This window comes from Pseudopipra pipra, chromosome 7 (assembly GCF_036250125.1).
Source record: "Pseudopipra pipra isolate bDixPip1 chromosome 7, bDixPip1.hap1, whole genome shotgun sequence".
In the NCBI taxonomy this organism is placed as follows: Eukaryota; Metazoa; Chordata; class Aves; order Passeriformes; family Pipridae; genus Pseudopipra; species Pseudopipra pipra.
Window position 1 is genome coordinate 16,673,033 of NC_087555.1, and position 26,701 is coordinate 16,699,733.

Consider the following 26,701-nt stretch of genomic DNA (forward strand, 5'->3'; position numbering starts at 1 on the left):
AACTTGTGACAGCCTGCTTCGGTTTCTCCAGAATCTCCAACAAGAGTCCTTTCAGTTGGGTTCAGTTGGGTTCACTTTTAGACCACAGAATAAAGTGGTACTACAAAAATAATACGCAGGAATATACTTTAAATTTTCCTGCTTGTTCGCCATTGCAAATGATTCGTTGTCGCTGTGCATTCTACCTCCATGGAATCAAAGCCATAGCATCATAACAGCTACTTCAATATACCTACCTCATTCAGCACATCTTCTGCTTAGACCTCTGTAAGATGTTTAGTGGTTCTGTGGAAGGCTCCCACTATATCTAGTACAGTTACCATATAAGCATATAAGAAATCTTAAATTTCTTTTCCCTTCCAAGGGATATATCAATTTCATATAAATCTTTGGGTAGACATCCACCTCCAACATGAAGGTGCAAGGAATTTAATTACTAGCTTTATCAAATTTATACACTTGTGCAATTTTTTAAGTTATAAAATCACACTTTTGTACCTTGAAGGGCAAAACTGAAAATGAGATTTTTACTGCAGCTGTGTTTAAATTGCCAGGTGCACCAACAGCTGTGTTGTTGTGCGTACCCAAAGCAGGCCCAGTGCACCAGTGTTAGAGACCTGCAAAGCACCTGCAAAGGAATAGGTAGTGTCCTAATTCCCCTCTATTTGGCTCTATTAGATCTTTGAAAGTAGCCTCAAAAATGGGCTCAAGAAATGACCAAAGGATCATCTGAAAGGTATATACTGACATATACTGTCACCCAGGCTACATACACAATGGCAGTGGTCAGACCCTTTTCAAAGCTGTATTCAGTGCACTGAATTGATTAACTATTTGACTGCTGCTTATATTTTCAAGGGGAATTCAGCTAGCGCTCTGAATAATGTCATTTACTAAATACCAACAGGTGCTTTAAGATAAGACACTCCAGTTATTTGGCATCTGACACTGGGGTAGGGATCCTGGCTTGTCCGCTCTAAAGCGTCCCCCCTACTTTTAGGCGTGTTCTGGCACGTGCTTTCTATTACACCTGAGGAGTAGGACGTGTTGGTGGATGTGGTGCTGTTAATACGTGTTGCATTATTTAAGAGCTGGAAAAGCCAAAAGGTTGACAAAATGTTATCAGGACCAGTGACATAGCTGCTCTGAGAGGGACCTCGCCCGGAGCTACCAATTCCCAACAACTCGTGTGTGCCGAGCCCCAGACCTCCTGATTTCTGTTTTGGCCGGTCCGGTGGCTCGCTCGGGTTCCCCGGCCCAGCGCACACGGGGCTGATCCCGGGGCTCTGCTGTCCCTCTAGGTCCTGCCGTCCCGGCCGTCCCCCTGCTCCAGCGCCGAGCTCACCGAGCACGGGGCTCCCGCACCCTCCGGGAACACCCGGAGCAGGGGCTGCCCGCGGGCCGCGGCATCGGGGCTCGGGCGGCGGGGCTGAGGGCGGACGAATTTCCCGACGCGGCCGCTGCCGGGAAAGCCACCGCCTCCGCGGGCCCCGCGGGCGCTGAGTGGCTGCGCGGCCGGGCCGGGGCGGAGCGGGGGGGGGCGGCCGCCGGCCCGGCGCGGCCCCGTCCCCAAACAGCGCCGGAGCGAAGCGGCGGGCGGTGTCGGGCCAGCCACCGCCGCGCCGTGCCGGCCTCCCCGTGCGCCGCGGCCCCGCGCCATGGAGATCGAGCCGCCGCCCGCCGCACAGGTGAGCGCGGCCCGGGGGTGCCCCGGACCCGCCGCCCCCCGCGGGCAGCGCGGCCCAGCCCCGCCGGTGCCGGGAGAGGGCGGGGCGCGCGTCACGCGCCCGGCGGAGCACGTGCGGCCGCCCCGCCCCCGCGGACGTGCTGAGTCACGGTAGGGGCGGGGCCGCCGCGGCCGGGCCGGGGTCAGCCAGGGCCGCCCGCAGCCGCGCCCGCAGCCTCGGCAGCGCAGGGGCCGGGAGGGCGAGAGGGGCCGGAGCCGCCCCCGAGGGAGCGGCCGGGGCGGCGCCGGAGGGGCTGGCTGAGCCGGGCGCAGCCGCGCGTCGCTGTCCCCACGGGCCCGGGCGCTCCCGCTCCGCACTCGGGTGAGTTACCGCGGGGTCCCGCTGCTGCAGCCCGGGCTCGCCCCGGGCTGTTGCACAACAACGCAGCGCCCTGGGACGGCTTCGGGTTCGGGCCAGCCCCGCACAGGCAGCCCGAGGAGCCCGGGCCGGCTGTCGGTGCGGGGCTGCGGCCGGTGCGCCCCTCGCACCTCCGGCCGCTGGGAACGCCCCTCCGGGACTCGGGCACGGCGGGGCGGGCCGGCCGTGCGCTCTGTCGGGGCACATCTCTTGGAGGCTCGGGAGTGTTCGTGGTTTGTACTTAGTGGCTCAGAAAGCTCTTCTCTCGAAGCCCGGGGAAGTTCTGAACCGTTGTGTTGCAAACTAGTTCCACAAGAGCGGGGCGAATAGCTGAAAACATAATCGAACTCCATTTTCATTTTATATAATCTTGTTTTTCTTCGGCTTTTAAATGGAAACCTTATCAACAGAGTGTTAGCTTTAAAGAAGTAATACTTAAAGCTTCATCTCCATCTATTTTAATTCTTTTAATACTCCAAAACTAAGACTCTTGTGTTTTGATGATCTTCCAGTGTGGGTTGGTACAATATATGCTATGCCGTGGAGTTTCTTTTAACATTGTTCAGGTTATATAAGTGGGTATTTCCTACAGGTAATATCACTTTAGCAGTATTGGATATACCTTTTTCTGTTTAATGGACACAGTTGCTTTTCCGTCTTAGGCTCTGCTTGGCCTATCTGTTTTTCTAGCTGTGTGTGGCATAGCCATGACCACTTTGCTTCCTTCTTGGTTTCTTGGAAAATACTGTAGCAAAAATCAGTTTCTTGGCCTGTGCTATGTAAATACCCTGTGAATTTGTTTTTGCCTATATTATCGAGATACTTCTATTATCATTCCTGAGGGACCATTGACAGACCAATTCCTGTGTACCTGCTTTTCTACCTTCTTTCTCCATCAACTGTGACTTCTCTTCCCAAAACCTTATTTTTGTTACTCATTTGCCTGCTTTGTCAAACCTTTTCTACCAAGCCATCTGTTGCAGTTTTCCTGAGTTCAGCAGCTGCTGGCTTCTTCTCTTACAGACCTAGCCTGAAAAAGCATTGTGTTCTTTAGATGGCAAATATTCATCATCTTTGACATATAGTTTTAATTGTATTTATTAAATGGAAAAGTTATGTATCCTTTCCCATAAAATGTTCACTCACAATGAGCAACAGGGAGCACAATCTTCATTTAGCCCCTCAGATTTTGTGAGCCAACAGATGGGGAAGGATTTGTGCACTTGTGCAAGTGCAGGACAAGCTTCTAGTTTCTATATGCCTGGTAGCAATTCTCATAGCAGTAAAGGTGAGTGTAAAGGACTGGGACTGATCTAACTCCTTAACTAGAATGTATAAAGTCGCCACCTTCTGCTACACACTTCTGCAGGAGTTAGCAGTGCTATTGCCTGCCATATTCTTGAAAAAGATATTCCCTTATTGTACACCTCTGCCTGGAAATAGGATGCACCTCTGCATGCAGAGGTGAAATGAAATGTTGCCTCTTACATGTGAGGAACATGGACTTCAAACCATCCAAGAAAAAAGTGCAATGGAACAAGTGTCACGATGTTTCAAATCACACATACAAAGGCAGGATGTAGTAGCTGTTCTCTTCAGTAAATTTGAGGTTATTGAAATGGTTGCTTGTAACCTTGTAAAAAAAAAAAAAGCTCAACAAGTTCCTCTCTTACTAAGTTTTAAGCCTCACAACAATAAGAGAGGAAAAAGAATTCCCTTTCCAACACAGAAATGAAGTTGTGGGTTGCACTTAGGCTGAAGTAAGACTGATTGTGACAACTGGCAAAACAGACAATAACTGAGTGTCCATGTAAGTGTATCTGTTAGGGTTTTTCTACCTAGAGAACTGTCCTGAAGAGTCTCCAGCTCAGCTAATTGTGATCTCTTCATTGTAAAGGGCTCTAATGAGGAACTGCACATACTTTTTTTTCTTGACATGCTGCATTAGATTGTCAAGTGAGTAGATTTATTTTTTGTTTCCCATAGCCTATCATTTCCACATGAGGTAGATTCTGCAGGCAAGTCAAAGAAGTACACCATTCAGGACTGGCAACAAGTCATTGCTTTTTGAGTTGGTTGATTTTTTTTGATAATGAGGTTTAATAACCTTGTTGAATAGGAATATCTGATCAAGGTATCTGTAAAAATATCCATTTATGTATCTATGTGGATAAATTTCAATATAAGAAAACATCCACATTTCTGAGCATATTGTTATCTATCAAAATGATGGATAAGTTTGGAGGAAGTAGATGAGAGAGTATCACAACCACTTTCTTAAGTAAAAGTGATTTATTTTGACCCTCCCAGTTGTTCTGTGTTCACTTTGTGATATCGAGCTGTACTGGTAGAGCTTTCTTTCCTTCAAAACTCACAAAAGAATATCTTTCATTTAAGCCAGTGTTAGATATAATGCAATGTAGTACGTTTGGCTGCAATGAATGTAGTCTAGTAGGAGTTGATCATGTCAATCTGTTCAGGAAAACAGCTAATTGGATGTTATTGTTAGTGTAGTAAATATCCATCATATGAATCCTGTTCTGTAGTTTCTCTTTCAAATGTGCTAAGAATTTACAATTGTACTGGAAATCGATGGAAGTGCAAGTTAATTGTCTCAGAAAATCTGAGCTTTGAAGAAGTTTGTTGCTAGCACTTGAAGTTGGAGAAGAGTTTGGCTTTGAAAGTTTGTTGGGAAACGTTTGAAAGAGACTAAACTGTAACAAAAAAGAATATCCAGTGTAAGCAGAGGACAGCTGGATGCTCTCTGTGCTTTAAAGAACTGGAGACATTTTTATAGCACTGTGTGGGTGGTTAGGAAAGTTTGTGTACACTTCCCAATAACGTTTGTGAGCAAGAATAAATTTTGGCTTTGTCTCTTACTTTTTCCTTTTTCTTTTTTAATTAAAAAAATAGAGATGGTATAATAGTCATCCTGAATAAGAATGCAACAGGTTATGTATAGCCCAGAAAGACAAGGAAATTACTGAAAAAGTGTCAGATTATTGTATCTGTTGTTGCACCTGAATAGCCTTTTGTTTCTTTTACTTTCTTAAATTTGCAAATCAGAAAAATACCCGTTTGATAGATATTGCTTATTTCTGTGATCCTGACTGAAATGAATATAGCAATAGCATCTTGAACATCCTTTGTTTAAAAAATCTGTGATATCTTTGTGGAACACGCTGGGCTTTGTGAGCTGATGTTGAGGAAAACTACAAGTGGAAGGACTTACGTGAAATATTTGTTCTAAGTAAAATCAATTCAAACTATAGTTGAATTTTTCATATATAGTTGTAAATTTTGTTATATTTTGTCTTTAATACAACCAAGAAGACCCAAAACAGCAAAAGCTGTTGGAATTTATCACTGAACGTTTTTGCAATGCAGTAGACTTTTTAAGGAGAGTGAAAATAGTCAATTGGAGGTTCAAAAAAGAGTGAGCTTAGGGGAGAACGAGATAATACAGAAAGTTCAGCTGAAGATGCCAGTAAATGATGCCAGGTGTACCCATGCTTGTAACACTGGATGTGTGGTTCATCGGGAAGAAGGAATTAGATTGATTCTTGTATCCCAAACATTACTTTCTTCTTTTTCCCCTCCCTTGCAATTATAAAGATACGCTTTAAAATGACTAAACCATTCACTAAAATTAGGCCACTTTGCGTGATGTATTTGCAGTGATTGTCTTGGCTGAGGCTGGTGCAGTACAAGTCCAGGCAGTAACCTCTTGGGCATGAATTAAATATTAATCCCCTGCTGCTTGAGTTGCAGTGCTTGAGTTGCAGCCAGCAAGAAGTCCTGCAAAGTCTCCAGGTTAATCACCTGGTTAAAGTTTGCCTTGGCCTCCATCTCATTCCAACCCTAAGTAACCTATTATTTTAATATAGCACATTCCTAGAGACCTTGAAAGAGTTTGAAATATGTTCAGTTTTCTGATACAGTATATTATACCAAAGTTAAACTTTGTACCACAGAATACAGCTTTAGGTGAAGGGGAAAGAATATGACACAGTGGTCAGATTAGTCATTTTCAGCAATAAACTAGTTTAATGGCTTTTGAAAACACTTCATCTGCTACCTATGCAAATCTTGTTATATAGACCAGTGAAAAATGATGGAGGAGGAGTTGGAAGTCATGGCTTTGAATTTGTGTTATCCAAGGGTGACTGATATACAGTGAACTGAAATGCTGCTCAAGACTGTTCAACTGTAATACTTTTATGGCATATTTGTTTTATTGAGGTAAACAATTAAACCAGCCGGTAAGAACTGAAGCCAGCAATGCTATCTGTGGTGGATAAAACTGCTGAAAACCATGGAAGGCTTATCTGAAACAGATACCGGCAAATACATTTCAAGTAAAGATAGGCATTGTGTACTTTCAGCTTTCCTACCCCATAACTGCCTTCTGTATGGGAAAAACAAGGCTAGTGACAGTCACGTATTAATTGGCAGCAGCAAGAAGTCAATTGCTCTTACAGCACTCAAGTTTTTCTAAACTATAAGAGCAGTATTACTGCTCTGTGAAGCAAGTGCAGGAATAGCTCTGTCTCTGGGTATTTTTTTTGTTTCAGTGATTTTTAGATACCTATTTCTTAATTTTTCTTTACAACTTTTTAAAATAAGGAAATGGAAAAATACATTCCCTAGCAGATTCTCTTCGTTTAATATTAGTTTTACCTTGACATGCATATGCCAACATTTCAAATAGAAGCAAAGTGTCTATTTCAAATAGAAGCAAAGTCTCTCAGAACCATCCATTTAAATTAAATATTAATTTGGCACCATACATTTATCTTTACTTGCTGTTGTTACAGACTGCTTGGTTACTCAAATTAATATTTAATTTAAAAGTGTTTAATTATTACTTTGGAGAAGAGCATTTGTCTTCATCCTATGAAGGATCTTCTGTTATCTGTCTTTTGCCATTTTGAATTCTTGGTGAAGTATTTGCTCTGCTTTCTTTAACTGACACATTGATTTTTGAATGTTATGTGCTGATACATGGGGTTTGTGTTTGCCTTTTAATTTTTATGTTAATATTCACTCTAAAATAAGTGTTTTGATACATTGTTCACAGAGATCTTAGCAAGCTATTAGGAGATAATAAGAGTGCTAATTACTCAAGTTAGCATTATTTTATCAGCAGAGTATAACTCCTGCTCAGTAGTATATTACTAAACCCTAGCACAAGTATTCATTGGCAAAGCTCCAGTAGGATGGGTATAGCTGAGAAATAATACTTACGTGAGTGCAATTTATACACTACAGATCCACTTGAAGTTTTTCATTATGTCAGTTCATATTTCTGATTTGGCCTGATTAGTTGCAGTTTTTATACTGGGAAGAAGGAATATAAAATAGTGTTTATTTTTAGCAAAGTTATTTTTAAGCTACTGTAAATGACTATTAATTGACAGGTTAACTAAACCATTTCAAGAAGTATACCTTTGTTGTTAATGCTATTGCAGTACTGAGGGAGTTGACACCACCCAACCTTGTACATGTCTTGCAGTCTTAAGACTTTTAGTCTCACTTCTGCAGTATTATTATGAGCAATTTTATTAAAAAAGAGAAGAGAAAGGAAAATAAAGTTCCTTTAAGATTGATGTTGCAGCAACAAGTTATGTAAGACCAGTTTGAAACCATCTCTTTAAAACCTTTTAAGGAAGTATCTTCTGCTTTGCTATGAAATGTAAAGATACCAACTTTTCCCTCCTTGTCCCCACCTCTCTCTTGCAGTTTCAAAGTTTTATTGCTGTTTGCTGTATTGATTTTACATGCTGTCTCTTGTAAGTATAACAAAAATTCCACTTCTGGAGACAGCTTGGAAAACAAAGTTTGCGTACTTGGGAAATTGACTCAAAAGGAACTTGATTGATAGCGTGCCTTTAAGAGCAGGTTTGTTTTATGATTAAGGGTGTGTCTATTTGCTGTGTTTGAAATTAATACCTACAAAATGTTGAAGCAGTGACTTTTCAACAGCTGAGTTATGTGAAAAGCTGCCATGACTTTGATTTGCTTCCTGGTCAGGTCATGACCACCATTTAGTTGTAAAGAGCTATGATAGAAAGATCCTGGGGGGTTTTGTTTGTTTGAACCCTTTTGGTAAAATTAATATCTTCCTACCTATTGCTGTAATTGGACTGGAGCAATTCCTGTACTGCTTGGGGTGTTGGAAGATCCCCATTCAGAATTCCCAGGCAGCACGTGGTCAATGCAGGTCTGCTCCCATGTAAGATGACCGGTTTTTCTGTCTGCTCTGCAGCTGAGCATCTGCGTGTGGACACTTGATCCTTTCTTCTTTCTACCCTTAGGAACTGTTTGTTTGGGTTATGTGCTGTTGGGTAAGAAGACTGAATTTTGTTATAAATCAGGGTATTTCCAGTTAGATTGCGTGCAGTTATGTGACCAGATGACACAATCATCTGGGTAGCAGAACAATGGGCAGGAGAGGGTGGCAGGGATGAGTGGGTGGCTCTGAAGGTTGGTGCAGCTCAGCTCAGATGGGTGAGCTTTTCAGATGCTTCATGGCCGGAAGGAGAACAGGGAGACTGTAGCGGCAGAGGTCATACAAGACGTGTCAGTACGAGTATTCCACCCCAGCTTGTTACACTAATGCTTGTCTTCACCACTATGACAGAAGTAGTCACTGATAAGTCTGCACCAGTGCAGATAATACAGTCATTAAGTGCCCTTGAAACAAATGTACTGTAGCCCCTGATGCAATCTGCTATGAATTATTTGACATGAGATGCATGGACATGTTTTCTGTTTTATAATACTGAATTATATTCACACTTGGTTTAATTTCTTCTACTGTAGATGAGTCTTCAGCAGATCTGTGTCAGCTGAGGAGTTTCTGGAAGATTGTCCTGCTGATATTTGTAAAATAAATCAAAAAAATCTGAATAGACTTTTGAAGCAAATAGGATTTAAGATACCTAAGGATGAAAATGGAAGTCAGTAAATAATAATGCTGGTGAAATAGCATAATATGAAAAACAGAACTTATATTTGAAACTGAACCGTGACTTCTAACAGCCGGTCTTCCAAATTATTTAAATTGAATTCTTTGGCTATGGAAATGCACATCATATTTCTGTGTCTCATAGATGTGTAGGTTGTAACAGAGAATTACAGCACAGTGACTTCTGATACTGTGCTTTCTATTTTGGTTTTAGTATTTGAACTAGAATATTATCAGGTCAGTTCTTCAATTAGTATAAGTTGTTGTGACTCAGTGAAATGTTGTAGTGCTGTGGAATGTTTTATGGCTCGATTTGTGATTCCTTTATCATCTGCCACTTCAGGAATCTAGTCTGCACCAACCACTCTTGGGAATCCTTGCTCAGCTGATAAACAGTGTGCACATGTCTAGACATCTCTCAGAGTTTCTTTTTGTTGGCAAAATGAAGAATGGAAGCCACTTAAATAATGAAACAGTTGAGTGCTTTAAATTATTCTGAAAAACTGTTACTAAGGTCAGAGCCATAGAATTATTTTAAACTCAAAATGAAGCTTGGGATGGGAGTTTTTGGTGAAATGTGGATGTATGTGGCAGAGATGATGAACAAGGTCTTATAAAATGCAACTAGTAATAACAATTAACAGTTCATAGCTGAGTCAATGGGCAGTGATTTACCCTAACAGGATCTGTCTTTCCATGTCTGAATTAACTGTGTTATAGAGAAACCTTAGAATCTTGCAATTTTTTTACTGATAATTTGCTATAATCTCATTTTTTCCTAAGTATTTACTGAGGCACAAGGAAGAAAAGTGTTTTGGTCAACAGAAAACTGCGTAAGATCCAAAACTGACATTTTCTTTGCATTCCATATTTTTCTTAATTTACAAGTGATCTTAACATTTTTGCTCAACAAATTGATTCTAATTATATCTGGAAAGCAATAAAATATTCTGTAATGTCTTCTGCTAGAAAAATCAGCTATAAATGCTGATTTTAGAAACGATCTGCTAAATATAGTGTACTGTAATATACTTGCAAACTGGATACCTTCCTCCCCCTCATATTTAATATTATCATGCCTGCAGTATGTTTACTGCTTGTGGATGAAAAAGGTATATTGACATGCTTATTATTTGTGGCAGATAGTTGTGTTTTGGCTGTCATAGGTGCTGGTAAAGTGTATGAGGGGACACGTCAGGGAATGGCCTCTGCTTTGATTTCTTAGGTACCTCTACCTACTTAATCAGAAGGCTGAGAGAGACATCCTTGTGATAATTGGGTGTGTGGGCTATGAGTGTCCTGTATACTCCAAGGGGACAGACATGGAAGAAGCCCCAAGGCAAATGGTGGGCAGTGGAGGCTTTTGATTTAGATGGAAGGACACAATTACTGGTAGTTGAGTTTTGCAGTTTTGTTGTTCTTTTGAGGATATTGACAATTACTTTGGTAAGAAGTATAAAACCATTTACCTACTCTGATTTATGCCTTGGAAGATGAACTAGATCCCTTTGCTTTCGGAATTTATAAATTTAAAAGTGAGGGCTGGATTGCATCACACAGACAAAGCTTTAGTTTTGTACCCAGTTGTTGTTCAGTTCCTCAATGGGCTTACCTTTTTTAAGTAAAAGCTGTCATTGTGTACAGAAATGATAACTTACATGTGGATGCCTGACACATTGGCCCTTCTTGAACTTTCTGATTTAGTTGTTTAACTTTACAGGACCTTCACATGGAAGAGCTTCCTGAAACCTTTGTGGGGGCTGATGACTTTTAGAGGCTTGCTTTTTGCTGAGAAATGTGTGAATTACAAGTGCTTAAGACAATGAGTAAAATCTACCCTTGCCTCATTCTATGGAAAGACAAGTCTCACATACATAATGGTGTGGCTAGAGGAAGGGGAAAAGCTATACAAAGTCCTTTCATGCAAATTAAATAACGATTTCTGTGATGTTTCATGTCAATTTAGGGAGAGTGTTTTTGGTCATCAGTGCACAGATGAGTGGTATTATTATTGACTGAAGCTTTTTTGTAGTATGTCACTAATGAAGGCTGTTCATATTGTCAAATAAACCATTTAACCATTGATTACTTGTTTGGAAAGATACTGTCACCACAGTGAAAATGTGCCTCTGGGTCTCCCTTTCTCCAGTCTGTTATAGTCCTGTACTGCCCAGTGGTGACCAGTTGAACAGCAATGTAATTTTGGCCTTATTTCTGGGTCAGGTTTTTTCTCCCCTTTTAGAAACTAAATAATCTTTCTAATTGTATTAGAAGTTGAACACTCAAAAAAATTCACCCTGCTTATTTAGTCAGAACTATGGACTGACACTGAATTCCCAGCATTATCTATATGAATTATGTATGTGAAAAGAGCACATTAATTGCAAGACTGACTCACAAAGGTGTTTTAACAGCTGTGTCCCACAGACTGCAGTGGGAACTGAGTATCTACGTACTCTGCCAGATGTGGGCACATCACAGATCTGCCCATATCTGGAGCAAACACTATTCCCTGCAATATAACCATATTCTTAAGCTTTTAGGCTTAAGATTGTGCTCTAGGCTGATTTGTGTGGAATTTCCTTGGTGCAGCCTTACCAGGTAAGATGTCTGTGCTTCTAAAGGAGGGCTGGTAGATGTGTGCTGGCAGGACATGTGGTGAACCTCATTGCTTTGTAACCCACCCAGACACTCTAGTTGCTTACTGCTGTAGTTTGTCCACAAACAAAAAAACAAAGTAAGTTGCTTGTGAGATCAGTGAGATGGAACTTGTGGAAACGTGCTTCTTGTAGTACTAGAGCACAGCAGTTTCCACGTCCAGGCTGTAATGACCCATCTGGTGCCTGTCCTGTAACTTGCCCAGCCATCAGCAAAATGCCAGCTAGAAATGGGGGCTTTACAGTAATATCCCAGTGTGGTGAAAATGTGTGGTACAAGAAAGATTCTGAATAATCCTGGAGAATATTTTTACCCTCAAATAAATACACAGTTTTCATGTTTGGTTTGAAACGTGCTTTTCTAAAAAGTGTGAAATCAAAATAGTGGCTATAATAGGTTATAACTCAAGGTTAATACAACCTAATAAATGTCATTTGCAGTTTTGTTCGGTTCTTTCCTCTGTTCCTATGTTCATCTTTTCTTGCTTCCTGATTTGTTTCATTGGACATACGAATGTGCTGTAATTTGACTGGATCACGTTTCCCAGATAACTGAGCTGTTATTATAAACAAGTCCTCTTGTGGATAAACTAATGAGTATCCTGTGGCAATGTCCACACAGAGGACATACCTGGCTGACTACTGCAGGATAGCTTGAAGATACTCATTTAACAGGTAACTGTTTTCCAAGTACTGTAGGTTCAATATAGAAAATAAATTGGAACACAAAGGCTTTTGTATTCCTGCTGTTAAAAGATCAGTATTTTACTTACATTATTTGTTTACATATAGGGATTTTTTTATTGTATAAATGATGAAATTCAATAAATGCCCATTGTATTATGATGCAGTTTTAACTTGAGAGGAAGAAAATCAAGCACAGATAAAGCCATTAAGAAATCGACTTCATTTCAGGAAAAGCTGGTCTATCTGAGATGGCTGCTATTTGAATACTTTTCAAAATGGAGTTATGTGGTGCAGCACCTACAGATTAGACAACAGCTAGAAAGTCAACCGCAACAGAATCACCCGCTTTACTTGCTGAGGCAACACAGCAGTATTTTGTTGATGTATCAAGCATGTAAAAACAAATAGATGGACTAACCCTCTCATAGAAAACAATCCTGTATTTTTGCCAGCCTCCTAATTTCATTGTGCAACTTGTGTAATAGATTGTAACTTGAATATATATTAACCTTGTGTGCTTATTGACTTAATAATTTTGTAATGCTGCTGATGCAAGATAAAGAGCAAATAGCTCTGTTAAGCTGAAACAGAGAATCAGACTTTGAGTAGAAGGGACCATAACACTACAACCCAAATACACTATGAAAAAGTGAAAATTGGATTAACACAGTATAATTAAGACTGGAAAGAGAAGAACAGAACCCATCTAAGTGAAACGGCAAAGTTCTGAAAACATGTACGACTCATTGCTTTGGATGCTGATGTTCCAGAAGGCACTCCGGGATGTCAAGAGATTTAGGACTAAATTTGAAGAAGTGACATGACACCCTTGGCCATTTTTGGCTTGTTCTTAGCAGTTAGGGTAACACTTGAAAATATGAGCATAGTTCAATTTATTCAAGAAAAATTCACTGTCAGGAGCTCACCATGTTAGACCTTACCCTGTCTTTTCCTTTCAGCTAAAGCAGGGGAATTTGGAGCAAATACAATGCATGATAGATCTATCCTCAATACTAGAGGATAACTTTGGAAAAATCAGGTGTTGGTTGGTTGGGGTTTTTTTGGGGGGAGTGTGTGATTTCTTTTTTTTTTTTTTTTAAATCTGTTGAGTCCTGGGCCCATTCAGCCCCTCTGTATTAAAATGTATTATTATTTTAAAGCTACCATCTACACTATGTATTGATTAAACAATTTAGAAAGCACAGATACTTCTGGAGTATCTGAGATTGTTTCATGTTCTGTCTTCTGCAAAAAGATCTGCAGCACTGAGCAAGAATCCCCTGATCGGTTGTACCATAAATGGTCACCTCAAGGCAGACCAGATGTGGTGGGAAAAGGATATATATATGTATTTCTGACTCCAGAGATTAATGAGCCAGAGAGGAGAATGTCTCTCCTGCTGCTGTGCCCCAGGCTGGAAGGGAGTGCTGTGAGGCTCTTGCACACAGTCCGTGTTTTAAGGAGTAGCAGGGAAGTAGGGATTGATTGATTTTGCAGAAAAAAGAGAAAACTTACCAAAGTGAAAAAGTAAACTGCTTTATGTCGTTCCTTTTTCTTTTCTTTGCCGTCTTTCTGATGAAGGTGTTTTTCTCTACCTGCTACTGTCTCGCTTACTGTTAGCATTAGGATTTTGCAGTTTTTGGAACTGAAATAAAGTTAGTACATTAATGACCATAAACAGCCTACAACAGCTATTTTTTATTGCAGTTACATTCTTGCTCATTTTATGTTCTTCAGGCTTAAAGAAACTTGTTTTTCACTATTATTGGAGAAATATACAAGGTATATGCTTTCCCTGGCAGTTTGGAAAGTTTGCTTGCCATGGGGTGTATTTAAGAAAACCATCATGCTGAGAGCTTTACAGACCTTACAGACGTAGCCTTTGTTGAAACCATTCCTGGAAGGTGCTGCTTCAGGTGAAATACATAAGTCATCCACTGCTCAGAGGAGATGTTTCTGGTGTGAGGGTTGGGAGAGTGGGTGAGTAGTATCCAGAATTGCCAGGCAGAGCCTCTCCCCATTTTTGTCAGAGTAATGCCCAGACAAGGTTTGTAGCGAAGCTTTCTTAAGAATGCTGGACAATCCAGCCAAGGAATTTTTCCACTAATCTAATTTATAAGAGTAGATCCTGGCAATTTGGCATTTATTAGGAGAGCATGCTGGAATACAGTGGGAGGTACAGTCTGAAATATGAGATGTATGTTAGGAGAAAATAGAAATTGGCCTACACACACTTAACATTTCAGGAACTGATCTTATCTGTCTCTCTGGAGGCAGCAGAATGTCCAAAGACACATGGTCAGCATGGACAGCATATTTTAACAGTCTTATTTATGTAGACATGGAGTGAAAATTGTCTTGCAGCATCAGTTCTTTAAAGCTAGGGCTTTTCAACTCTAAGAGTCCTTTCTTAGGTTTAGCCTGCCAGGGCTTAAAAAATGTTTCCTGATGCAGGCATCCAAAGACTTTAGGGCCAGGAAGGGCAAATAGGCATCAAGGAGCAGAAGCAGGCTGGTGTAGTGTTAAAACATACTGGTTTAGTGTGAGTCCAGTCACACCATACCAGGCACAGGTATGAAAGACAGAAAAAAGATACCCGTTAAACTCAAAAGCACTGTGTTCGCTCCCTGATTGCCTGGAAGGTCTTGGTGAAGAATGTGGGGCAGCAGACAGCTCCGCAGGGCAGTCAGGGATTTGACCTTGTATATTCACAAATCACAGGTTGCTGTCACATGGCTTTGTTTGACAGCTGTCTGTTCTGTCATGCTTCCAAACCCTAAATTCAGGCATCTAAATTTGCTATGGTAACTCTCTGCCTTGCAGTGCAGATAACTTCTGCCATTCCCTTTTCTCCATTCTTCTCAATTGTTTTTAAAAAGTTTTGATGTTGGGCTAACTTCATCTGCTTTCTATGCTTTCTCTCAAGCATGAGGCTTATGTGTCCAGGATTTTTTTCTGTAATTATAAGCTGTAAATAAGTAATTTACCTTGAAAAAGATTTAGAAAACCAACCACTAGTTATGGTGATGACAGAGATCATCTGAAAACATTACATGATTTTTAAATAATTTTAAAAACTACTTGAACAAGATCGGTTCCTCCAGCAAATAATGAGGGAAAGACATTCAGCTGTTGCTTCCACTGTGCTTTTCTTAAGTGGTGAGATGTGTCCAGCTCCTCTTGCACTTGCTTTATTACTTTATGGCCTCCTTTTCGTTCTTGCCTTGGTGTATCTCAGGTCCTTGATCCTCACTTCCTACACTTCCTACACACTGTAAGGTGCTTTTCGTTCATTCATTTGCTTTCTGGAAAAGAAATAAGAATTGAAGGATACTTTGCCATGTCTGTTTCTGTGAGTAAGGTATGGGAGTGCTTTCCTGCTCCTCATGGGATGTTGGTCTGAGCTCCTTGCTGGATGCAATAGCCATTGTTTCTGTTCCTCTTTCACTGACTCATGCTGGCATGTGAAATCATCTGTCTCTTTGGGGTTAGATGCTAACAGATCACGGGAGAGGAAAATAAATCCTTGTCTAGTGAGCGGTTCTGCTAGTGTTATCCTAGTTTATGTTGCAAAAGGCAGGACTTTAAGAAGTGAATGCACAAACCCCACAATGTGGTCTGTATCAAGGGGATAGCTAGTAATGGGTTGAAGGTGCTGTCTGAGATAACAGATTGTTTCTCTGCTGACACTGGGCTGCTGGATCGTTTCCATTCTACCAGTGCTACCTGTAAATGGATTATATTCCACACAACACCAAAACCAGTCAGATATATGAGACAGGAATAAAACAAAAGATTAACATTTTGTTTAAAGCACAAAAGCCAGTCTGTGAAAGTAACATGAAAACAGGGTCGCTTTCCCTTGTTTACCCTTCTGCAAATGTTTGCTTAGGAGCAATAAGGGTTAATTGTCAAACTTTACAATGTAGTCAGAGATTTTCTCATAAAATGTATAACAGACTTTGCCCAGATGGCAAATGCTGATATGTAAATCCAAAACATGAAAATTTCCATTGGGGGCCAGATGGTGGCTTAATGTGAATTGTTTAACATTTATGTTTATCTTATTAAAAGTGCCTTTATATGTCCAAACTAAGCTATCAATGTGATTGGAAGAGCATATCACTAAATGAACAGAAAAATCAAACCATCAGTACAAGGCACCTCCTGCTTACATGGATCATGGGAAAGCAAAGCATGTCATCTGTTGAAAAGTTCTTTTTCTGCCTACAAAGTTATGAAGAAAATATAACCAAAATTAAATTACTGTCTGCTTGGGGAAGATATTAAATCCATATTATTTTCCCAGAGGTTAAAAATGTTGGACAACAGTAATACCCATGTTGAATACTGTAATGTGTTTCCCCTCAGTGTAGGTGTTGGTGTTCAGCTCTAGAGGCGAGGGGGAAGCATTGTGGCTGCAATCCCTCCTGGACGCAGGCCCTTCCTCCTCCAGGGGAGGCCTGGCTCGTCCCGCAGCCTCTTGGCTCTGCCAAAGCCATCGTTTCCTCTGATGCAATTCACGGAGTTGCACAACGGAGGAAAGAACAAGTGGGCGCTTGTGGAGTCTGTCACATGAGGCCAGTGCCTTTGCAGTAAATGTGTGATATTAAGGGAAGTGGTTAGCATGGCTCTGAAGGGCCTGGGTCAGATGAGTCTTTCACAGGACTCTGTGCACGTGGACTCCAGACATCAAATACACAGTTACTTTTGGGATGCTTTCCCAGTAGAAGGGGAAAAATGCTTCAGTGATAAACTTAGACTGCCTGCCTGTGTGGATACCTGTGTGTATGTGTGTGATGCTGTTCAACAATGCAGAGAAATAATTTAAAGAGGAAGGTTGAGGGGAGGCTGAAGGAACAGTATTACAAAATGTTTGCTTTAGACTGAAAGTTTTTTTAAGAGTTCTTTGCCATTACCTTATGCTGGTGGTTGTGACTCACTCCTTAATGAATCACTGGTCAATGTTGGCTCCGTTAACTTTGACCTGTGGCTTTGGACTAATGCCTAGAATATTTTTTTTCTTAAAAAGGGCAGTATTACTAAAAGCATTGGCTGAAATTATAGATAAGTGTTAAATGGCAGGTTAATATTTAAATCAGTGTGCTGTTTGATACTATGTATCAGCATACTGACCAGAACAACACTTCCTCCATGTAGCCTATTTAAGGCTGAGATGTAATTACTTGAATTGTTATTCAAAGTTAAGACTAATATTGCTGTATTTATGTAGAACTTTTCAACGTGAAAATAGGAGAGCTCCTTTCCAATTACATGGCAATAATAAAAAAACCCCAACAACAGACAACAAAACAACCCATGCTTTTGGTTTTTAGTGCCACAAATACAACTACTAAATAGAATAAATAAAGATGCTCCCAAGAAGCATCGCTCTCCAGGGTAGCTGTTTGGCAAAGCTCAGCCTTTTGCCAGAGATAAGACATTGGCCTAAATATGGTCCCTTGAAAAATAGTGACAGGAGCCAATCAATGCTGTCACAGTTGTCAAACAACAGCTCAAGATCCTGACAATCCTGATAAGTATGGAAACATATTCATTCAACAAAGAATCCTGCTTGCTGAACTGACTGCTACGCACACGGCAATTGTACAGCCACAGCAATTTCTTTGGTCAGCTGGTGTCTTTGGAGAGATCTCATCCCACAACTGAGGCAGCACCCAAAGCTACTTAACTTTGATAATGAATATTGCCAGTAGAATGGCTGAAAGAAGTAATAGCTGTGCCATAAGTTTTTGCACTAAGGCTATGTGAATTTTCTTCCTAAGGAAAATGTGTTTTGCCTTCTGTAGCTCTTTTTTTCTGTTCACTTTTGTTTTACATGATTTAAACTGAAATTGAGCACCAATTCTGATATTTTTGTGCTGCAGTCTGTTACAACTCATGGAGGAAAACAGCTCTCTTAATTCACAGCTTTGCGCATTATATACACACATCTTTTGATTCACATTTTTAGTGTTGCTTGGTAGATGAATAATTCAGAAGTGAGCCCTAAAATCCAGATCCTGCAGTTTTATCCAGAACATATTGCAAATGCTCAGAGACTAGGAAACAGTTTTGGATCTGCTGCTGCAGGAGACAGTGAGCAGCTGGTAAACTACTGGCCCTTAATGAAGCTGTACCATATTGCAATATCTCCAATTACTGCAGAACTTAATTAGTTCATTTTACTCTGCCAATCTGGAAAGACCAAACATTGTCTTGGGCAGCCACTGTAATTATTTCAGCTTCTTCATTGCTGGCCATTAAAGCTGAGTTTGGTCTCTCCCAGTAAGGTATATTAAATGTTTGGGGTTTTTTTTTTTTTTAGATTTGGGAGTGCCTGCATTGTGTTACACCCATATATTTTATGTAACTACCCAATTTTATTAAAAAGTGATTTTTTTAGTTATTAGTATAAATCATTCCTGCCATATGTAAATATGAGTGCTAATGGTACAGAATTTTTAATAAAGAAATGAGAGAACTGAATTGGTTTGTTCAAATGTGGACCTTCCCTAAAGCTTTTTGCCATAACTGTTGTATATAAGTGATTGTTTTGAATGGCAGCATGAGTTGGCATTCAGGTTATTTTGCTTCTTTATTTGAAAATAACCTTTAGAGATAAGGGAATGTTTTAATTTGAAATGATGGCAAAAAAATTGTATCTTGGGTGTAGAGCTGCTAAGTGAACCAGAAAGGTTCTGTTTAAATGAAATGCACTGTTTGGTGTATTATTTGTAGTGTGTTAGTCTGGTGAGGATGCCCAACACTGAACATTATTTTTATGTGCTGCCCCAAAGGGTAATTTTCAGCATAATGAAACATGACGTAAAATCCAAACTTCCAGGCACCAGATAAATGCTTGGCACTTACCATCTGAGAAATGTGGCTACCAAGTATTAAAATTCTGTATCAACAGACATACATATTGATAAGTTTTGAGTGTTATAAAGAAAATAGTCTCAACTTTAGCCTGTAAAAATATTGAATATTTGAACAGTAAAAAACCAAAACAATCCACTAGCCCTCTTGTCCCTCAGCCTCCAAAAAAAACCCTGATGCAATAAATTAAAAGTAATTGTAGCCAAAGCAAGTAGTATTAACCTATTGCTTTTTCATAAATAGCAACTGAATTTGTCTTCTGAAACACTACGGGTGCAAGGGGTAGCTGATTTCCAAGAAATTAAGGTCATTGTTAGCTGTCTGATAATGATGGACTCTGTAATGAACCAGAGGCCAGCTGATTAACTGTATTTGAAACCCTTTGAGCACTGTTTATGTTCAGCTACTCCAAACCAACCACATCTAGAACATCTAAGATTTAAATTACAATTTTTCAATAATAGTCTTAATAATTGTGTTTAGTGCTACAGTGATGTTACATCACTTGGTGTCTTTGAAACCACGTTATCCTCCAACTCTGAAGCTCTGTTCTGCTGATCTTTAGGGTTAATACCAGGATGGAACATAAATATTTTAAAATACATTTTGCAGTATGGCTATTTTAGTTACTTCAGAAAGCTGCCATCATGTTTTTAGTCAGCTTTTACAGTTTTACAAGATCACATAAAAAAAAATTAACATGGTCAAACTTTTCAATTTCTCTTCTTTCCCCTAAAATTTCTCAATGTGACACAATTCATTCTATAGCTTAATGTTTTCTACAAGTTAAAAAAGAATAATATGTTTATCCTCTAGCTAGTTCGTGTAATACCTTACCAAATGCAATAAATTCTTGGTTTCCATGAGCCTGTGTGTGGGCCACAGAAACCAAACCATCAGTTCACACACTTCAGGAAGGTCATATAGAGACATATTTTATTTCAATAATTTTGTAGGATTAAGAGAATAGGACTAAGTTACATGAGTCCACCCATTTGACACAGAGGTTAGAAGCTTTGCTATTGTTCTAAACCAGTTCTGATGGGGAGGACACTTGCTTAAAAAAAGCATTTCTGTTACAGGACATGAACTTGATTGACATCCTTTGGAGGCAAGATATAGACCTTGGGGCAAGACGTGAAGTTTTTGATTTTAGTCAACGACAGAAGGAGTATGAGCTCGAAAAACAGAAGAAACTTGAAAAGGAAAGACAAGAACAGCTGCAAAAAGAGCAGGAGAAAGCCTTGCTGGCTCAGCTGGAATTAGACGAAGAGACAGGTGAATTTGTTCCTGTGCAGCCTGCTCAGTGCATTCAGTCAGAAAATACTGAGCCACCAGTTGTTTTTTCACAGGTAAACTCCAATATGTGTTTGTGAGTGTGTTTAACCCTTTTTCCATTCACAGAAAGGCATAATGCTAGTGGCTGCCTAAAATTAATTTGCATGTGTTACTGTAATGGAAGATTCTTCAGTTATTCAAAGATGCAGTGACCTTTTTTCATAACTTTCCTATTTAGACCACAGAGCCTTCAAAACCAGAAGCAGAGGCCTTGTCCTTTGATGACTGCATGCAGCTCTTGGCAGAAGCATTCCCATTTATAGATGAGAATGAGGTAAATATGATCAATACAGCAATTTCATGGGTGGTCTTTTACAGGGTCAGTCTCGTGTCTTTTCTGAGTGAGATTCGTCTTCAGCATAATACTAATTTTTGGTCTGATTGAAGTTTTCTCCTCAAGCTGGCTCCAGCTGGAATAAAGCAGTGTGATAGGCTTGAACTAGTGCTGTGTTTGGAGGGAGTGGAGTGGTTGGTACTCCTGTGTTCCTCCCGCTTCCGAGTCCTGCAGCCAGGGCTCGGTCTGTCAGGCCAGCTGGTGCAGCCACACCAAGTTCTGCACACAGAGGTCGTGGGCTGCTCAGTTTCTGACAGTGAGCTCAGCACAGCTCTCTGGATTAGTGCCTTCAAGTTGATTTATTTCCATCTGCTGACCCAGACTATTTGATGTGCAAGGATAGGCCCTTCACCAGGCAGTTTCTAGATTTTTTTCCCCCTCCCCATTTCTTTCCTTAATATGAAAACACCTTTCATGGGAATATTTTGATATTATCCCATTGTTTACAAAAATGCTTTTCTTAGGAAATACCTGTCTGTTCTGCAGAAACGGTAAAACTCTAAAAACTAGATTTTTGCTTTGGAAATGCAAATCTGTTTTTTTGAGTGGGGTTTTTGTGTGGTGGGGTTTTTTGTTATTGTTGCTTTGTTTGGCTTTTTAATTTTTATTTTATTTTATTTTATTTCAGGTTTCTTCAGCTGCATTTCAGTCATTGGTTCCTGCTCAGATTGATAGCAACACAGCCTTCGTTTCCTCTGATCAGACTCCGCCACCTGAATCACCTGATCTAGTTCCACCCACTGATGCAGAGAATATGCAGAACATAGAGCAAGTCTGGGAAGAATTATTGTCCCTTCCAGAGTTACAGGTTAGTGTGATAACCACCTGAAAAATGAAGCATGGTATTTTGGAAGACTGTGGTATTTTGGAGAAGGCAGTACAATAGCATCTGAACAGATGGTGACTACGACTGTTGTGTTGGATTCTACACCTATAGGGTGCCTGTAACTCAATATAAGCTTTAACTTTTTCAAAAATAATATCTTGAAAAACCTGTAGAAAGAAGGAAATGAGTTGTTTATGGATAGGCCTTAATAAAACACACTCTAACTTCTCAAACAGAACTTCCTTATGTTTAGCAAGTCATTGTTTGCCTCTATATGCAACTTATTGCAGCATTATTACATCGTTAAAATTTCAGCTGCTTAAAAATGGAGACTTCTGAATTACGGATCTACAACAGGAATTGTTTTCACAAGCACTGTAAATTTTTTTTTTGCAGTGTCTGATTGTATGAATCATTTATAGTTACTTTTGCATTCAAATTTCATCTAAGGAAGAGGTTTTTTAAAGCTGACAATAGAACATGTATTTAGGTACATAGAAGAGTCAGGTATATTTTATATAAATGCTGCTTATATGTGTTCAGTAAGAACTACTTATATAATGTACAAAATTCGATATTCCAAAGGAACAAAAAAGTTACTTTGCTAATACAGAGGATATGTAGGGGTTTTTTAATCCTATCCTTATATTTTTATTTATATTTTCTTTAGATTTGACTATAAACGAGAATAAATTTATTTTCAAATATGTTACTGTAGAATGTCACCATGCTCCAGCACTATGCTGCTCTACTTTATGCTATCAATACAAGAGATGATTGCTAGGTGGAATGCCCGTAAATCCAAATCATATTTCAAAAAAATAAAGTGAAAATTTGTAGGAATTGTGTTTTTTCTGCCACTCTGCCTTTTTCCTTCATCTTTTTATATTTTTCAATTTTTTTTTCTAGTTTCCTAACCTTATTACTGTGGTAGGCTTAAAAGCCCCACGTAAGAGGCAAAGGCAATTGACTGTGAAGAGGGAGCAGTGATGGTGAAAAAACATTAAGAAACCAAAACAAAAGAATCTTGGAGTAATTCTGAATAGTAATTGAATAATTTTCTGGGGAAAAAAAGGTGGGATAATTAAACTGAGGGCACTGTCTTTTAGAAATTAAGTTTAGAGAAATGGAAAAACAGAGCTCTCACATTGAAAACCTTAGCTTAAGCCTTGAACAACCTCTGGTTAAATAATCACTGTGTGGGTCCTGTTATTAAGAGAAACAGAATCATTTTGGTAATTGCCTAATTCCTTGGGGACAGCAGGCCTGCTTCTTTCAGCTTCAGTTAAGAAACTTCCACCCCATTGGAAAGAACGTTGATCTTGTAGCCAGTGAAAGCCCATCAGTGCAACAGTCTGATGCTCACACTGGTGTTAGCCAGCTTAACTAAAAGTATGAGGCAAGTTGTTTGCCAGGTTTCATGTTAAGTACTCTTAGTTCACCAAGAATTACATTTCTCTGTGCTGAACAGCTGCTTCATTCAGTAAATCCTAAAAGATTCTTGGTTTTGAGGAAACATAACATGAAACTAAGAGTCCTAAAAGTAATTGCTTGCTAGTAATGCTCATTGAGTCTCATTCAGGAATTTCACATTTACTGTACTCGTGCCGTTCCTAGCAGTGGTGCTTGTGAGAAGTTCAGACCTGGCAGCTCCAGGATCCACACTAGCAATTACCAGAACAGGAGGTCTCCATGCATCTTTCCTAAAGCGTTGCAATGGGTCTCTTCAGCAACTTGCTCTGAGTTTGAGATGTTCTACTCTATCTAAATAGCTTTGTCCAGAACAAGCTGCTTTGTGCTCATGTTTTTATATCTGTCATCTTCCTAGATTGCCTCTCCATAGTACAAGTGTGCTGTAGTCATCTGGATTACAGCAGCGTTGTAATACCCCTTTTATGTGCGTGCTGATTGCTAAAATATTTAATGTTTGGAGGTTATAGAAAACGAGTTTATCAATTGGAGATGTGTTTCTCAACTTCTCCCTTGCATTTCCCATCTAGTGTCTTAACATTGAAAATGATAACCTGGCTGAGGTGAGCACAATCACCAGCCCTGCTACCAAGCCAGCAGAGACACACAACAGCTGTCATTACTGCAGCTCATTACGCGTGATGAAAAAGGATGTTAACTGCGGTCCTGATTTCCTGGATAGTATTGAGGGTCCCTTTTCCAGCATTTTGCCACCAGAAGACACCAGCCAGCTGAGTGTGAACTCTTTAAATGACACGTCCCCTTCCAACTCTGATTTCTGTGAGGATTTCTACACCACCTTTATCGATACAAAGGCGAATGGTGACGCAGCAACGACAAACACTATCAGTCAATCCCTTGCGGAGGTTCTGAGTGAACCTATTGATCTTTCTTACTTCTCACTGTGTAAAGCTTTTAATGGCAGCCTCTCAGGGACCGGACCAGAATGTAATGACTCTGACTCTGGTATTTCACTGAATGCAAGTTCTAGTATAGCATCGCCTGAACACTCTGTGGAATCATCTGCCTATGGAGATAAGACTTTGGGTTGTAGTGATTCTGAAATGGAAGACATGGATAGTGCTCCTGGAAGTGTGCTGCAGAGCAATGCTAGTGTGCACTCTACGCAATTCCAGGATCAAGTGTTTTCTTCCATGGGGCCAAACACTCAAACACCAAGTTTGCCATGTACAAAGACACCAAAGAAAGAACCCCCTGCTGCTCCCGGCTACCCCGAAGCTCCGTTCACAAAAGATAAACCTTCAAGCCGCCTTGAAGCTCATCTCACAAGAGATGAGCAAAGAGCAAAAGCTCTGCAGATCCCTTTTCCTGTTGAAAAAATTATCAATCTCCCTGTTGAGGACTTCAATGAAATGATGTCTAAGGAGCAGTTCAATGAAGCCCAGCTCACACTTATTCGAGATATACGGAGGAGAGGCAAGAACAAAGTGGCTGCTCAAAATTGCCGTAAAAGAAAACTGGAAAATATAGTGGAACTGACACAAGACTTGACTCACCTAAAAGATGAGAAAGAGAAATTGCTTAAGGAAAAAGGAGAGCATGACAGGAGCCTCCGTCAAATAAAAAAGCAACTAACCACCTTATACCTCGAGGTCTTCAGCATGCTACGTGATGAGGACGGAAAGCCTTACTCTCCTAGTGAATATTCACTGCAGCAAACTACAGATGGCAATGTCTTTCTTGTTCCTAAGAGCAAGAAGTCAGGGACTAAACTTTGAAGGGCAGTGCAGCTGGCTACTGTTCTTTACTATTTTTGTATCATTATCCTGATAGTTTTTACTGTGAGGTGGAATGCAGAATTAGGTAATATTTTTCAAGTCTATGCAATGATAATTTTAAAGTTGTTAATTAGTTTATGGAAGATGCAAGTGGAAAATTAATAGTGTAATGCAGATGGATGTATGCAAAATTTGTAATCTCACTTTTATAACAGATGTTTCCTTCTTATAGCACCACTTTGACTAGTTTCCGTATATATGTAAATATTTAAAGATGCCATATTTATATACTGTTCCTATCTATTGTTATATTCATAGATTTATTTGATATATATATAAATGATTTTAGCCTTCTAAATATAATTTCTTGCAAGACAAACAGGTTGGCTTCTGATACTTTTTTATAAATATGCAATAGTATGTTTCCCATTTTTCTTACACATTTATACTTGCTTTATATTTAATATATTATTTCAATTTAGTATAAAAGTTGACAGTGTTTGATTTCGCTTTTATCAGTTCATTAAACTTTTTAAACTCTACTTCATGCATGTTTATTTCCCTAAAGAAGTTTTCCAAGGCTAAGCCTTCATGTAACAGATATGCACAATAACCAATTGCACAGCCTTGTCAGCATTACTAATGCTTCATTCAGCGTAATTTAAACTGTCATTTGGAAAGATCACGTAGCACAAAGTTTCAAGTCTCTGCTAAGTTTACATTTTTGTTTTGCTCTTTGAACACTACTTAAATTTGTGATCTTCCCTCCAAAGGCATTTAAAATCAGTTAAGACATTGTCAGCATTATGCCTTTTTCCAACTAAAACTTCTGTACATTTTAGAGTAATTCTTCTAGAAATACACTCTTGTGTCTCCGATCAACAAGCATCACTTGTCCCTGCTGTTACTTTGGTGCTTAAGGAAAACAGCATACTAGCTGCCAGCCAACTGCACTGTTTGGAATCAATGCTCAATGAATTGAAAAGTGTTGTGGAGTTTAAATTATGATTTATAAAAGAATAAAAATTGGGCAAACAAATAGCATTGTTTTGTTTACTCTTGAAAGGAACTCACTGCACATAATCATTGTGGATTTTTTCAGTACAAAAAATGCATGATTTGTAAGACACATTGTTTGTGAACATTAAAAACCATATCTTCTTACAAAACTTCTAAAAGGCATGCTTAATCTGAAGTGAGTTTTTTCCTGCTACTTATGCTCTATATAATTTTAGGAGTATTTTGTCTATTGCAGTATTATGCATGACTTCATTTAAGTAATCGTAAAACCCAAGTTGTTTTGCACATCTGTTAAAAAGAAGGACATAGAGATGCTGGGAAAGGGTAGAGTAGGATCCACAAAAATTGTTTAATACTACTGTAGGAGAGTTTAAAGAGAGACATCAGATCAGGAATCCAGCCTTCCATTAGCTCATTATTCACAAAGTTAGAGTAATGCTAAGTAAAATGATACAGTTGCTGGTGAGTTTAGTCTTGAGATTTTTATTTCCCAGACTTTTTAACTGTGCTGGATTTGCATATCCATCAGAAAGCATCACATGACTGCACATGAAAGCTAAAGGAACAATTTTAGATTATCCTAATTCCATACTATATAATTTTTTTTTTAACCTTCTGAGTGTCCTCAACCCCCCGTGCAATTAGGAAGTACGGAAAGCCATAGTCCTGACAAGTATTATTGTGCCACAGGATG

At 39.7% G+C, this 26,701-nt stretch overlaps 1 protein-coding gene across 4 annotated transcripts; it reads left to right on the top strand.

Moving 5' to 3' along the window:
- Positions 1-1,548: 1,548 nt before the first annotated feature.
- On the top strand, positions 1,549-26,026 carry NFE2L2 (NFE2 like bZIP transcription factor 2). Of its 4 annotated transcripts, none has more exons than XM_064660744.1 (5): positions 1,549-1,688; positions 20,363-20,632; positions 20,797-20,892; positions 21,581-21,760; positions 23,779-26,026. In XM_064660744.1, exons 1-5 carry the CDS (start codon positions 1,659-1,661, stop codon positions 24,985-24,987), a joined length of 1,785 nt encoding a protein of 594 aa, XP_064516814.1. In that variant the 5' UTR covers positions 1,549-1,658; the 3' UTR covers positions 24,988-26,026. The 4 variants fall into 4 exon arrangements, with proteins under 4 accessions (XP_064516814.1, XP_064516816.1, XP_064516818.1 ...); XM_064660746.1 differs by lacking the exon at positions 1,549-1,688 and adding an exon at positions 1,882-2,048; XM_064660748.1 differs by lacking the exon at positions 1,549-1,688 and adding an exon at positions 2,297-2,317.
- Positions 26,027-26,701: the final 675 nt, after the last annotated feature.

What these genes read in the sequence shown, in the direction of transcription:
- NFE2L2 (XM_064660744.1), top strand. Translation starts at nt 1,659, where the DNA reads ATGGAGATCGAGCCGCCGCCCGCCGCACAG. An exon ending in AGCCGCCGCCCGCCGCACAG is followed by an intron (nt 1,689 to 20,362) that starts GTGAGCGCGGCC and finishes TTTCTGTTACAG; the next exon opens with GACATGAACTTGATTGACAT. An exon ending in CATTTATAGATGAGAATGAG is followed by an intron (nt 20,893 to 21,580) that starts GTAAATATGATC and finishes ATTTTATTTCAG; the next exon opens with GTTTCTTCAGCTGCATTTCA.